Genomic DNA, 15941 nt, shown 5'->3' with positions numbered 1-15941 from the left:
CCCGAGTGTATTTCAATTATTTTAAAAGCTTTATAAACCGCAATCATAACCGAAAGGTATCAGGGCGCGGTGCAGAGGAAAGTCCATAACTCGTACGAGTAAAAAGCACAACCATATGAATGATTATTGCTCAGTGAGGGGCCGACAGTATCACGCCAGGGAGAGCACCACGGTGACGCCTTCGGTAATATGATGTGATTTACAACCATAACGCATCACAACGAAAGGCAGGCAAAGCTTTGTCCCTGGACACATCATTAACCCCCAAAGGTCCTCCTGAATATTTCCTTAAAGGAAAAGCTCTCTAGTTTCTAAGAGTGAGTTGCTGCATCAGCGCCTCGTCTGCTTTCTATCTTTACTTCCTTGTTTGTGGTGTTCACATATGGATAAACATACAACATACACATGGTGTTCACATACAGATAAACATACAACATATTGAGGTATGGTGTTCACATATAAAGATACAACAAAGACGTGTGGTTTTCACATAGATTGACATACATCACACATACTTGTTGTTCATATATAAACATACAGATATGTGGTGTTCACATATAAGCATACAACACAGACGTGCAGTGTTCACACAGATGAACATACATCACACATACTTGTTGTTCATATATAAACATACAGATAGGTGGTGTTCACAGAGATAAACATACAGCATATACACATGTGGTGTTCACATATAGATAAACATACATCATAAAGATAAACTTACAATATATAGAAGTTTGGTGTTCACATATAGATACACATACAATATAAAGCTGTGTGTTAACATAGATAAACATACAACATAGAGATATGTGGTGCTCACATATAAACATACAACATATATGTGTGATGTTCACATACAGATAAACATACAACAGACGTTTGGTGTTCACATATAAACATACAACAAAGCTGTGTAGTGTTCACATATAGATAAATATACAATGTATAGAAGTTTGGGGTTCACATAGATAAACATACAACATACAGTCATGTAGTGTTCACATACAGAAACATGCAACATACAAATGTGTGGGGTTCACATACAGATAAACATACAACAGGTAGATGAGTGGCCTTTCCTTATAAACAGATGTGTTCATCACACCCCCATTGAAGTAACTGTTGTGAGTTCACAAACATCCTCTGCAGGAAGAGTGAGTTCACACACAGTGAGTGAGGGAAGTTTAGGTCTGGCTGAATTACCAGAATCATGCATGTAGGTCCTGCCCTGGTTTAGGATCAGGAATGTAAGCATGTGTCTCTGCCACAGGGACAGGGTGAAGGGGAGGAAGCAAACATTAGCAAAAACATTATTGTTTCTATTTACAAAGTGTAGAATGCAATAAAATGAAGGTCCATGACATATTGCATACCTCCTTGGTTCTTGTTTTGCCTCGTCGTCAAGAGGCGGGCACCCTAGAGTTGACCCAGTGTGAGAGAACAGGGCTGATTGCAGAGGCCCCCTAACTTTTTGCCCCCAATTTTTCACTTTTTGCTGGTAGTTTCCTGACTCTGATGGAGCCCTGGGTACTGCTAACCAGTCCCAGGGCCTGTGCTCTGTGTAAAATCAGTACGCAAATAAGGCTAATTATAATTGGCTAAGTCAACCTGTCTATAAGTCCCTGGTATATGGTAGGGCATGTAGGTTTAGGGACCACAGCATAGGTGGTGCACCCATATGTGCACTGCTGAGGTGCCCAATGTCATTTTAAAGGCAGGCCTGCCTTGCTGGCTGCTTTTAAATTAAAGTTACATGCAACTTAGACTTTGGAATTAAGAGTAGTTTCAAAGTCTTAAACTACCTTATTTTTACATATAAGTCACCCCTAAGGTGTGCCCTATGTGCCCCTGGGGCTGTGTGCCATGTAACTATACGCAGGGACCTTATAAAAATAGTTTTTTAAGCCCTGGTGAGGTAAAACAGCCAAAATCGTTTTCCCCTCATTGTAGTGAATGGCCTCCATAGGCTAGAATGGGGAGACTTTATTTTAATTTAAGTCCCCTTAAGCAAAATATACTACAAGTTTGGTATCAAATTAATTGTTATAATAAATCCCACAACTTCCAGTTTTTGGAGTTTATATAACTTGTTCAAGTAAAGAGTTTTAAACTTTAGCTGAAAAGTTGCCAACTTCAGCCCTGCAGTGTTTTTGCTGCTTTGCCCTGAATGGCCAGCCCCTGGCAGCCTGGCCAGGCTGCCTTGATGAAGTGTGAAGTGGCTGGCTCAACACAAAGATGTGCCTGGGGGAGGGGATCTTCCCTCAGCAGATTGGGAAGCAGGAAGGGGGAGGGCTGCCAAACCGGTCTTCAAAGGCAGGGAAGGACATGTGGAGCAACCCAGCAACACCCTCACATCCTGCAAACCCAAACAATTAGGTGCCCCCTTGATTAGATTAGGAGAGAGCGGGAGAGGGGTGTGTTTAGGATTTTTAGCCACACCAGTGGATGGATTCAGCCAGCTGTAACCTCCAAAAATCACTTTCAACCATGATTGATTTTTGAGGAACGTTGCTCCCTGGGATTGATTTTTGCCACACTTCTCAGGAAGTGGTCCTCACAGGGGGAAGGACCCTGCCTCTGATTGGGGAACCAGGAACCCCTGTTTTTCACCCAGGAGCAAGGATAAAACTGGCAGACCGGCACCCACATCTCAGTTCCGTACCAGATCCCTGTCAGATTCCAACAAGGAAGAACTACAGAAGAAGAAGGACTGCCCTGCTGGACCCCTGGTCTGTACTTGGACTGCACTCTGGAGGAGTGCACCAGCTGCACAGTTGGGCTTCACCACAAGAAGGACTTTGCCTGGCTTCAACTGGTTCAAGGAGGGACTCCCTGTTTGCTACAGGTGAAAACTTGCTAACCAGAGTCCCCTGCACCAACTCCTGAAGAAACCAACCAGATGACCACTTTCCAGTGGCCAAAAGGGAGTTTGCACCAGGTGCATTCTGGGAGTTGTAGTCCGCACCCTCAAGGAGCATCTCAGAGCTTCTGGAACTGAACTGTGGACCCCAAAAGAACCTTAAAAGAACATCTGGAAGAAGATCCAGAAGTTTGGAGAAGTTTGAAGAACTTTTGGAAAAAAGCTCCATAGAGGGTCCGACCCACCGCGGCATCTCTAGCTGTCTTGCCACAACCGCGACCCGGCCTGACTTGCAGGTTCATCCTGGTGAAGAAAATCTCCAAAAAAGTGACTAAGTCCGAAAGTAGGAAGTTGACTGGGACCTCCCAGGCAGTGTATCCGAAGAGGGCTCCAGGGATGTCGGATCAAGATTCAGGTTTGCCCTGGTTGAAGGATTTTCACATCGAAAAAAAACGACTAAGTCCGAAAGGTAAAAACCTCCACGAGGGCTCCCGGGACGCGTATCCGAGGAAGAGTTCCAGGAGGTCGGATTGGACTGGCAAGTGCATCCTGCTGAAGAAAAACTCCAGAAAAATGACTAAGTGCAAGGGTAAACTTTTGACTGAGGCCTCAGGAGGGCTGTAGCCGAGCTGGGCTCCATCGCAGTGGACCTTACAGATTTTGGGGTACCGGTTGAGGTGCGATCAGGTGACCAGATTGGCGCATTTTGTTCCTTTGCGGTAGAAAGTATTAATTCTTTAAAAATTCATATTTCCAGTTCCCCTTGTAAGATTTTATTTGTGTTGGTGTCATTTTGAAGCTGAAAATATTTCCTATTTTTCTAAATTTTGGATTTTTAAACTGTTTTCTGTGTTTTATTTAATTACTGTTTTGTGATACTTGAATGCTTTACACTTTGTCTCCTAAGTTAAGCCTTGTCGCTCGTTGCCAACCTACCAAGGGTTGAGCTAGGTTTAATTTATTGAGACCTAACTGGACCTAAGTGGAGGTTAGTGGCCTATTGCTAAGCGTAGGTACTTACCTGCCCTTACTAATAACCCATTTTCCAACACCCAGTCATGAACACCTCAACACTGAACGCATTAAACAGGGGTTTAGTGAGCAGATCACCTAAGTCGTAGGGTTGATAGGTAGCATTCTGAGTCTACAGATGTTTGTGGCAAAGCGCTATGAAGTACTCTCGCTCCCTTAGGTGACCCTTGCTGTAGAGCATGGAACTCATTCAGTGCCGTGAGTTGCACAGTGTCATGTCACATTATGTTATATTGATTTGAATAGCGCACTAATCACCTAAGAAGGTATCCAGGACCTAGGCTGAAGAGGTAAGTCTCATTACTGGAGATCAAAGGTGAGAAACAGGACAAGTTCAGGAAGAGATGTGGTGTGGTCACTTCATCGGATGGGAGAAAAGGCGAGTGAGGAGAAGTAAGATCTCTTCTCCCGTGTTATCCCTACCATCCTTCCAGCACTTCAAGCACGAAGGGTGGTGTCTGACCGCTATATGTATCACTGCTGTCCATGCGCCTCACCGCTGCATCGAGAATAGTGTAGGTGAGGGAGTTACTAACCGTGGAAACAGTACATACAATCTTCAGTTTGATTTTGGCTCCACAGGGAGTCGTTCAGCCTTTATCTAGTTTGAACCAGATCGTCTTGTTTCCTAAAGTCACAGACAAGCGAATCAACATCATCGGTCGTCGTTGCAGTTGATCAGTTTTCTGTTTGAACAGATCACCATGAAGCAGTTAACTTCTCCAGTGCCTTGAGACCCTCACATGTGATATGCTGCACTTTATGGGGGTCAATCAATCTAGGACTTATAATCAATACAGGGATGCAAAAGAAGGCACATTCACACCACATTACATATGTGTAATGTCAAGTGCATTGTGGATACATGGCAGGTTCCATAAAATGTTGCACATGAATGGGGTCTTTTTGCCACATTTATCATCAGGACTTTTTGTGATATTATATCTCACTAACAAAACATAACTTTTTAACACAACCTCTGGCCTCCTCACTCCGCTCACATCTCATCCAGATTTTGGTAACTGTTGACTCGTGGGATTGTTGCCCTCTGAAACTCATCCAGTTGTTGGTAACTGTTGACTCGTGGGATTATTGTCGTCTGGAAACTCCTCAGTACTTGGTAACTGTTGACTCGTGGGATTATTACCATCTGAAACTCATCCAGTTCTTTGATAACTGTTGACTCGTGGGATTATTACCCTTTGTAAACTCATCCAGTTCTTGATAACTGTTGACTCGTGGGATTATTTCCCTCTGGTAGCTGCCTGAGTTCTTGTGTTTGTTTCTCTCTGCTGTTTGGACAGATTTCTCCCTCTTCTGCGCTGTTCTTCGGTCCGTGTGGTGCACTGACCTGGTTAAGTACACTCTGCCAGAGCTAAATACACATTACATGCCAGCATCACAAAGTCCCTTGGGGTACACACTTCAACTCCAGTGACCACAGTTAAGTAGACCCTGTAATGATAGAAGGTCAGGTGACCCAACCCTTCCTGGGATAGACTTAAACCGACCTTCGACAAGGCACCGTCCCTGCAGCAACTTCCTGCTGCCGTGGGTAGTCATAAGAAGGAAATATGTTGGTTTCCGGATTACTGCACCTCGCGCTTTTCAGAGGTGAGCTGGCATCTACACAACAATTTAGAGCTTTAAAAAGGTTTCAGTTGTACTCAGGGATTTAAGTGGGATGCCAAAATCCGGGTGCAAAGCTCAGGTAATAAATGGGTTTGCTTAAACAGGTTAAGCGAGTTTCTGTGATTCCCATAGAGTGACGCCCTAGCGGTGCCTTGGTTCCTCTCTGAGTCTCTGTTATTGCATCCAGATATATAGCACAACAGCTGACATACACCTAACATCAGCCAAGGCTATTGGCTTTGTCAATGGTTGTTTACTGTTTAAGATGAATGAGTAACAACAGTGTTCTTTTGTAAACAATATTAAGACGGTTTCAATTCTGAAATTGTAACAGTGAGAATTTGACCCTGGTAAGGCCTGTGGAAGGCATAGGTGTCCCCAGAGTGTCTCACTCACCGCCATTAGGTTCATAGGGGGTCCCAGAGTGTCCTACTCACCGCCCTTAGGTTCATAGGGGTCCCCAGAGTGTCTCACTCACCGCCATCAGGTTCATAGGGGTCCCAGCGTGTCCTACTCACCGCCCTTAGGTTCATAGGGGGTCCCCAGAGTATCCCACTCACGGCCATTAATTTCACAGGGGGTCCCCAGAGTGTCTCACTCACCGCCATTAGGTTCATAGGGGGTCCCCAGAGTGTCTCACTCACCACCATTAGGTTCATAGGGGGTCCCCAGAGTGTCCCACTCACCGCCATTAGGTTCATAGGGGGTCCCCAGAGTGTCCCACTCACCGCCATTAGGTTCATAGGAGTCCCCAGAGTGTCTCACTCACCGCCATTAGGTTCATAGGGGGTCCCAGCGTGTCCTACTCACCGCCCTTAGGTTCATAGGAGTCACCAGAGTGTCTCACTCACCGCCATTAGGTTCATAGGGGGTCCCAGCGTGTCCTACTCACCGCCCTTAGGTTCATAGGGGTCCCCAGAGTGTCTCACTCACCGCCATTAGGATCATAGGGGGTCCCAGCGTGTCCTACTCACCGCCCTTAGGTTCATAGGGGTCCCCAGAGTGTCTCACTCACCGCCATTAGGTTCATATGGTGTCCCAGCGTGTCCTACTCACCGCCCTTAGGTTCATAGGGGGTCCCCAGAGTGTCCCACTCACTGCCATTAATTTCATAGGGGGTCCCCAGAGTGTCTCACTCACCGCCATTAGGTTCATAGGGGGTCCCCAGAGTGTCTCACTCACCGCCATTAGGTTCATAGGGGGTCCCCAGAGTGTCTCACTCACCGCCATTAGGTTCATAGGGGGTCCCCAGAGTGTCTCACTCACCACCATTAGGTTCATAGGGGTCCCCAGAGTGTCCCATTAGGTTCATAGGAGTCCCCAGAGTGTCTCACTCACTGCCATTATGTTCATAGGGGGTCCCAGAGTGTCCTACTCACCGCCCTTAGGTTCATAGGGGTCCCCAGAGTGTCTCACTCACCGCCATTAGGTTCATAGAGGGTCCCCAGAGTGTCCCACTCACTGCCATTAATTTCATAGGGGGTCCCCAGAGTGTCTCACTCACTGTCATTAGGTTCATAGGGGTCCCAGAGTGTCTCACTCACCGCCATCAGGTTCATAGGGGGTCCCCAGAGTGTCCCACTCACTGCCATTAATTTCATAGGGGGTCCCCAGAGTGTCTCACTCACTGTCATTAGGTACATAGGGGTCCCAGAGTGTCCCACTCACCGCCATTAAGTTCATAGGGGGTCCCAGAGTGTCTCACTCACCGCCATTAGGTTCATAGGGGGTCCCAGCGTGTCCTACTCACCGCCCTTAGCTTCATAGGGGTCCCCAGAGAGTCTCACCCACCCCACTTAGGTTCATAGGGGTCCCCAGAGAGTCTCACCCAGCCCACTTAGGTTCATGCTATGTTACCCTGTGCTCTATTTATTCCACATTTACTCCACCAGAGCGCCTTACACCTCATTTCCTCTTTAGCGCCCTCTTTTCATTCTGTACTGATTACACTTCCTTGCATATTCTTCCGTTCATGACCCCCAAAAAACACAACACCCCCACTCACCAGTAAACTCTGCATCTTCTCTTCCGTTGTCACTATTTTGACAAGTGTCCACCTGCTTTACACACATTCACAGGGGATCAGACGTGCAGGTGAGGACCCCACCGTTGCTCCAGGCGCTCTGCAGAGGGGCGACCACACGACAGACGCCGAGAGCCTTGTGACCAGTCATACACACCCCGAAGGGACACCAGTCAGAGTATGCACTATACTGAAGTCAGCGCCTCGATACCCCCATGGGTGGTCAGTCACGCTCTACAAATCCACATAACACACGGGTGTGTAATACGCTGCACCCACAGAAACGGTGCTGCAATAACATATCCTGGAAAAAACACACTCAGGGAATGCAGGATGAAGTAAAAACGTGAAATATAAACAGGATCTAAATCGCTGACATGGATTACCTTAACATTGTTTATATAGATTGTTCAGAAATCAATCAGTGTTAAGTTAAGTTAAAGTTAAGCAGATGAACATAAGGCCCGATAGGGACCGGTTCAAAGTCTGTTTTCAATCACAACCCAGACTTAAGGCCCCGATGGTGCCAAAGAAACTCACCCAACTTTCTGGAACTGCTTCTCGGAGAGGTTCCACACGTACCTGATCTTCTGCACCCGGATGCACCGCACCTGCGGAAGAAGAAAGGGTTTCGTATTTAGTGTGGACCAGAAGAAAACATTTAAAATCATTATTCAAAGCAATATTAATTAAAATATATATATATACACACACACATATATATAATTATTTTCACTGAAAAAACAATAGTTAGGTTCACATTTTACACACACTAAACCATAGAAATTCAGCAGTTATAGTTAGGTTTATCTCCAGAAACTAGAACTTGCACCTTAAGGTAACTATCATTCCCGACCCTGCCATGCACAAGTTTCTCATCAATTATTTTATAGTAAACGTTGCAATAATATTATCAATGATCTCATACAAGAAGTCATGAGTGATGTCATAAATGGGGTAATTAACAGTGCACAGCGAGGGCAGGAGTTATATTTACCCTGGGGCAGGAGCTATAGTTTTTTGAGATAACTAACTGTAAGTGTTGAATTTCTAGGGCTTTGAGTGTGTAAATTCAGAATCTAAGTATACCATCCCCATGGTCTTTGTTTTTTTAGTGAATTTCTAAGGCTTTCTTATTTCTGCTTCCCAGCTATAAGTCCCTGTAACCTTTGGTTTATTCAGTGAACTTCTATGTATTTTTTAAATTCTATGGCTAATGCAGAGACTCCTCAAACCCTTTCAGTTAAGGTGGTCATAAGCCGAGCTGACCAGATCAAGAGAAGGTCCTACATCAGACATGATAGAAAAAGGTTTAGGGACAGATAAAACAAAGAAAAAGTTTCAGGACTTTTTAAGGAAAAAGAAAAAAACTTTCAACTTTTTAGAAACTTTTTGAAACTTTAGGAGTACTTTTCAGCACTTAGCAGATAGTGTAAGAGAAGAAAAGCAAAATTTGTTGGTTAGGTGTACGTACACTGAACTTGTTTTGTATATTATTCTCTTATGACAAGTACAAAATGACAAAGTGGTAAGTAGTTGCAAGTACTTATCCCACCGCTGCACAACCAATGTAGGGGGCTGGCCTGGCTTGTAGTGGGTACCAAGGGGTACTTACACTCTGTACCAGGTCCAGTTATCCCTTATTAGTGTAGAAGAGGTGTTTCTAGCAGCTTAGGCTGATAGAAGGTAGCTATAGCAGAGCAGCTTAGGCTGAACTAGGAGACATGCAAAGCTCCTACTATACCACTGGTGTCATATGCACAATATCATAATAAAACACAATACACAGATATACTAAAAATAAAGGTACTTTATTTTTATGACAATATGCCAAAAGTATTTCAGTGAGTACCCTCAGAGGATGAGAAATATACACAAGATATATGTACACAATACCAAAAATATGCAGTAATACCAAAAGGAAGTAATGCAAGCAATGTAAAGTTACAGTAGATTGCAATAGGAGCACATAGGGATAGGGGCAACACAAACCATATACTCCAAAAGTGGAATGCGAACCACGAATGGACCCCAAACCTATGTGAGCTTGTAGAGGGTCGCTGGGACTGTAAGAAAACAGTGAGGGTTAGAAAAATACCCCACCCCAAGACCCTGAAAAGTAGGTGTAAAGTGCACCTATATTCCCCAGAGAGCACATAAGTCATGATAGGGGAATTCTGCAAGAAAGACCAACACCAGCAATGCAACCAAAGTGGATTTCCGGACGAGAGTACCTGTGGAACAAGGGGACCAAGTCCAAGAGTTGCGACAAAGTCGAGAGTGGGCAGATGCCCAGGAAATGCCAGCTGAGGGTGCAAAGGAGCTGCCACCGGATTGTAGAAGCTGTGGATTCTGCAAAAACGAAGAGGGCTAGAAACTTCCCCTTTGGAGGATGGATGTCCCACGTCGTGAAGAAGCTTGCAGAGGTGTTCCCATGCAGAAAGACCACAAACAAGCCTTGCTAGCTGCAAGGGTGACAATTAGGGTTTTTGGATGCTGCTGTGGCCCAGGAGGGACCAGGCTCTCGCCACTTGGATGAGGAGACAGGGGGGTTGCCCAGCAAGTCAGGGAGCCCTCACAGAAGCAGGCAGCACCCACAGAAGTACTGGAACAGGCACTTGGAAGAGGAGTGAACCGGAGCTCACCCGAAGACACAAAAGGGAGTCCCACGATGCCGGAGGACAACTCAGGAGGTTGTGCACTGCAGGTTAGAGTGTCGGGGCCCAGGCTTGGCTGTGCATGAAGGAAATCCTGGAAGAGTGCACAGGAGCCGGAGCAGCTGCAAATCACGCGGTACTCAGCAATGCAGTCTAGCGTGGGGAGGCAAGGACTTACCTCCACCAAACTTGGACTGAAGAGTCACTGGACTGTGGGAGTGACTTGGACAGAGTTTCTGAGTTCCAGGGACCACGCTCGTCATGCTTAGAGGGGACCCAGAGGACCGGTGATGCAGTCTTTTGTTGCCTGCGGTTGCAGGGGGAGGATTCCGTTGTCCCACGGGAGATTTCTTCAGAGCTCCTGGTGCAAGAAGGAGGCAGGCTACCCCCAGAGCATGCACCACCAGGAAAACAGTTGAGAAGGTGGCAGGATCAGTGATACAAGGTTGCAGTAGTCATCTTTGCTACTTTGTTGCGGTTTTGCAGGTGTCCTGAGCAGTCAGCGGTCGATCCTTTGGCAGAAGGTGAAGAGGGAGATGCAGAGGAACTCTGATGAGCACTTGCATTCGTTATCTAAAGAATTCCCCAAATCAGAGACCCTAAATAGCCAGAAAAGGAGGTTTGGCTACCTAGGAAGGAGGATAGGCTAGCAACACAGGTAAGAGCCTATCAGAAGGAGTCTCTGACGTCACCTGCTGGCACTGGCCACTCAGAGCAGTCCAGTGTGCCAGCAGCACCTCTGTTTCCAAGATGGCAGAGGTCTGGAGCACACTGGAGGAGCTCTGGGCACCTCCCCTGAGAGGTGCAGGTCAGGGGAGTGGTCACTCCCCTTTCCTTTGTCCAGTTTCACACCAGAGCAGGGCTGGGAGATCCCTGAACCGGTGTAGACTGGCTTATGCAGAGATGGGCACCCTCTGCGCCCGTCAAAGCATTTCCAGAGGCTGGGGGAGCTACACCTCCCCAGCCCTGACACATTTTTCCAAAGGGAGAGGGTGTAACACCCTCCCTCTGAGGAAGTCCTTTGTTCTGCCTTCCTGGGACAAGCCTGGCTTGACCACAGGAGGGCAGAAACCTGTCTGAGGGGTTGGCAGCAGCAGCAGCTGCAGTGAAACCCCGGGAAAGGCAGTTTGGCAGTACCCGGGTCTGTGCTAGAGACTCGGGGGATCATGGAATTGTCTCCCCAATGCCAGGATGGCACTGGGGGTGACAATTCCATGATCTTAGACATGTTACATGGCCATGTTCGGAGTTACCATTGTGACGCTGTACATAGGTAGTGACCTATGTACAGTGCACATGTGTAATGGTGCCCCCGCACTCACAAAGTCTGGGGAATTTGCCCTGAACGATGTGGGGGCACCTTGGCTAGTGCCAGGGTGCCCACACACTAAGTAACTTGGCACCCAACCTTCACCAGGTGAAGGTTAGACATATAGTTGACTTATAAGTTACTTAAGTGCAGTGGTAAATGGCTGTGAAATAACGTGGACGTTATTTCACTCAGGCTGCAGTGGCAGGCCTGTGTAAGAATTGTCAGAGCTCCCTATGGGTGGCAAAAGAAATGCTGCAGCCCATAGGGATCTCCTGGAACCCCAATACCCTGGGTACCTCAGTACCATATACTAGGGAATTATAAGGGTGTTCCAGTATGCCAATGTGAATTGGTGAAATTGGTCACTAGCCTGTTATTGAGAATTTGGAAAGCAGAGAGAGCATAACCACTGAGGTTCTGGTTAGCAGAGCCTCAGTGAGACAGTTAGTCATCACACAGGGAACACATACAGGGCACACTTATGAGCACTGGGGCCCTGGCTGGCAGGGCCCCAGTGACACATACACTAAAGCAACATATATACAGTGAAATATGGGGGTAACATGCCAGGCAAGATGGTACTTTCCTACAACTATAACATCCCAGTAACCTTTGTTTTTTCCAGTGAATTTCTGCCCTTAAGTAATGGTTGCAAGTAATATACAAACCCACGCTGAACACAGCATTTAGCCGCAGGGCCTGTCTCTCTGAGTGTGAGAATAGGTATGAGAGACTGTCTCTGGATGTGAGAGTGGCTGTGAGAGTGTCTGTCTGGGTGTAAGAGACGGTGTGAAAGTGGCCGATTGTGCTCCAAATGAGTGAAAGATGCAATCACCTCCACTAAGGATTTCAGATAATTTTTTAATATGGAATCACTGAGTAAACACACTTGCTTCGCCTTCGCCAAGCCCAGGAGTTAGGATCTGTGTGAAAACAGGGCTGATTGCAGAGGCCCCCTAACTTTTTGCCCCCATTTTCCACTCTTTGCTGGTGTTTTACTGACTCTGATGGTGCCCTGGGTACTGCTAACCAGTCCCAGGGCCTGTGCTTTGTGTAAACTCATTATGCAAATTAGGCTGATTATAATTGGCTAAGTCAACCTACCTAGAAGTCCCTAGTATATGGTAGGGCATGTAGGTTTAGGGCCCTACCATATGTAGTGCACTGCTGAGGTGACCAGTGTCATTTTAAAGGCAGGCCTGCCTTGCTGGCTGCTTTTAAAATAAAGTTATATGCAAATTCGACTTTGGAATTAAAAGTAGTTCCAAAGCCTTAAACTACCTTATTTTTACATATAAGTCACCCCTACGTTGTGCCCTATGTGCCCCTAGAGCAGGGTGCCATGTAACTATAAGCAGGGACCTTATAAAAATAGTTTTATACGCCCTGGTGAGGTAAAACAGCCAAATTCATTTTTCCCTCATTGTAGTGAATGGCCTCCATAGGCTAGAATGGGGAGACTTTATTTAAATTTTAAAAGTTCGCTTAAGTGACAGATACCTCCCTCCAATGTTTGTATTTGCCCCAGCAAGGTGGTGATCCCCAGGGCCAGGAGGCTGCGATGGACCCCCCTTATATTTTTTGTTCTGTCCCCGGGAGGGGGTGGCCCCGGGAGGTGCGGGAGGGACCGTGCTGCTCTCCCCACGCCACATGGATTGTTTAGCCCCCGGGAGGTGGTGGTGGGAACGCATTAGTATTGATCTTGGAAGATAAAGTCCAAACGAGTTTAAACCCAAGTCTACGTTCAACCCCATCCTCTCTGCAGATGCCGTGGATATTTTTGAAAATGGAGTTATAAATGACCTAAAGAGGCTGGCCACCAAACGTTTGGCAGAAAGATAACTTATCTGAAAATGAGAGGGTGACTATCATATCAGCATTGTCACCAGGACATCAGATAAGGGTGGCGATGTTGTCATCCTAAACATGGAAGATTATCCACAGGGGGTGTTAAACAGAATAACATGTTCTGTTATGAGAGGGTTTCCAGAAATGACACTGAAGTCTCTAATACTAAATATGATTAACTACTAGACAATTGGAGAGAAAGTGGGCTTATCAAGTGCAAAGAATACTCTTCCCTATTGAATAAGACACCTAAAAACCAGTGTTTTATTTATTGCTTAAAGTGCACAAGAACACTTTACATCCTCCTGATAGGCCTATTGTTTCCAAAACTGGATCCCTAGTAGAAAACACATCTAAATATATAAATTATTTTTTATGAACATTTGTGACGTCCTCCCCATATTCAGGACAGTAGGGACTTCTTGAGGAGAGAGTATGACATATCATGGGAGAGAGACTATCATTTAATTTCTTGGAAGGTCTGCAGTTGATATACCAGCATTCACCATGAAGATGGCCTATGGGCATGCCACCATTACTTAAGGGCAAGATCACTTTCCCTTTTCTTTCATACTGAAATGATTTTAATAATGATTGAATTCTGTCTATCTAACAATATCTTTATGTTTGGCAATTTGTTTCTACAGACAGGTTAAAGGGATGGCGATGGACACCCGTTTTGCTCCCAGTTATGCCAACCTTTTGATGAGTTGGTGGGAGCAGTAGGTGTCCAAAGCCTTTGATGAAATCAGTATTCATGTAAAACTGTGGTTGCGATACATCGATGACCTGTTTCTGATCTGGAAAGGTGATCTGGAACAGGCATCTATACTTCTCACAAAGCTGAATGACAACAACCTCAATTTAAACTTGGAGGGACACATCAGTAAAGAATGTGGGGGGTTTTGGGGGATAGGAGAGTAAATATTGTAGGTAAAAAAAAAACAACAACTGCTCCATAGTGTGTAAAAAAAAAAAAAAAAAAAAAATTAAAAAAAGGAAATTCATTGCTGCAGGCACAGAGCAGTCATCCTAGGAATCTAATAAATAGCATAGCTAATGGGGAGTTCTTGTGGGCCCACAGGAACTACAGTGCTGATTAATATTTGGAAATACTATCCAGATTTCATGAGCTGCGCTACAAAGAGGGAGTTTTGAAGGATGCACTCACAAAAGCTGAAAAAGCTTCTAGAGGTACTTTCAACCCCAAAGCCTGTGACAAAATCAGGGGAAAGTAAGACTACTAGATTAATTACAACTTTCAATAATATGGCTTTACAAACTTTGGGGTGTATTTAAAATAGAAGATACAGTGACAGATATTTTGGGTACCCATCGGAATATCACTTTCAGAAATGGAAGTCTCTCAGAGATAGACTATGCCACAATGACACCAGTAGCAGAGCTAAAAGACCTGACATGACTGTATGGGTTTTTTATAAATGTGCTGCTTGTAAAGCTCGTAAATTCAGCCACCAAGTAAAGGCATATAACTGTCCATTGAGTGACATACACAAATGCATTGAAAAACATCTTACATGTAACTCTGATTTGTGTATGTGTACTCATCTGCCCGGTGAAAAAGTTTCTGGGCAGCACGAGACTCCCAGTAAAAAGAGATACTCCCAGTAAAAAAAGACACTCCCAGTTAAAAAATAAACAGGTGAAGGAACACATGAGGGCTAAAAAAAAATAAAGATAGGCAGTATCCAGTAGCACATCACTTTGAACTTACTCAGCGAAGCAACAGGGATCGCCTCAGAAACTTCCCCTAGATAGGATACTGTTTTTTCAGATGGAGGACCGAATATGAAGACTGAAACAACTTGAGTCAAAATACATTTTGGAACCTCATACTAAGATCCCCAGATGTTTAAATGCTGATGAAGTTAGCCCATTTGGAGCCTAACGTTTGACATTTAAGACCTCTTGTGCCTTGAGACTTTTTTATTTAATGAGAATTGGGAAACGCCATCCTTGCACATTGTTGATATGTTTACACTGTTTTCTTTTGTTTACAAATCCACATGTAAGAGTCATTTATAGTTTTTAAATATATGGCTGTGTTTTTAGGTTCTGAATTTACTCAACAAAACAATAGAAATTCAGCAGTTATAATTAAAGTTCTTTCAAGTAACTATAACTCGGCCCCTAAAGTAATTATAACTCGCGCCCTTACTATGCACAGTATCTTATCAATTATTTTAATGCAAATGTTGCAGGGATATCAAAGATGCCATACAAGATCTCATCAATTATATAATATGTGGAGTAATTAGCTGTGCATGGCGATGGTGTGGGTTATTGCTGACCTAGGGTGCAAGTTATAGTTACTTGAAAGAACTAACTACAACTGCTGAAATTCTATATTTTGTACAAGTAAATTCAGAACCTAACTATAACCTCCCTACAACCTTCAGTTTTTTTCAGTGAATTTCTATGTTTTTTTGATGTAAAGTAATTTTAAATACTATACATTATTTCAACCCACGCCACGCACGGACGATGGCCCTGTGCCATGGGGATTGATTGAAAGGCCTGGCCTGCAACCAGGCCTTGCAGCCAAGCCCA

General features: G+C 45.1%; 1 protein-coding gene and 1 long non-coding RNA gene across 3 annotated transcripts in view; one reads left to right on the top strand and one right to left on the bottom strand.

Annotated features, from left to right (window-relative positions):
• Window positions 1–15941, bottom strand: part of LOC138265200 (probable cation-transporting ATPase 13A4) — a 249446-nt gene that overhangs the window by 149096 nt on the left and 84409 nt on the right. For both annotated transcript variants that reach the window (XR_011199310.1, XM_069212745.1), the window contains exon 5: window positions 8094–8164. Coding sequence is in view for 1 of the 2 variants with exons in the window: in XM_069212745.1 (XP_069068846.1) it covers window positions 8094–8164 (71 nt within the window). In the remaining variant the exon portion in view is untranslated. The remainder of the gene's footprint in view (window positions 1–8093; window positions 8165–15941) is intronic.
• Window positions 1–15941, top strand: part of LOC138265201 (uncharacterized) — a 101474-nt gene that overhangs the window by 31776 nt on the left and 53757 nt on the right. The window lies entirely within an intron of this gene.

This window comes from Pleurodeles waltl, chromosome 11, assembly GCF_031143425.1.
Source record: "Pleurodeles waltl isolate 20211129_DDA chromosome 11, aPleWal1.hap1.20221129, whole genome shotgun sequence".
NCBI classification, from domain to species: domain Eukaryota; kingdom Metazoa; phylum Chordata; class Amphibia; order Caudata; family Salamandridae; genus Pleurodeles; species Pleurodeles waltl.
The sequence above is the reverse complement of the archived record's forward strand: the minus strand, read 5'-3'. Positions and strand labels throughout refer to the sequence as shown.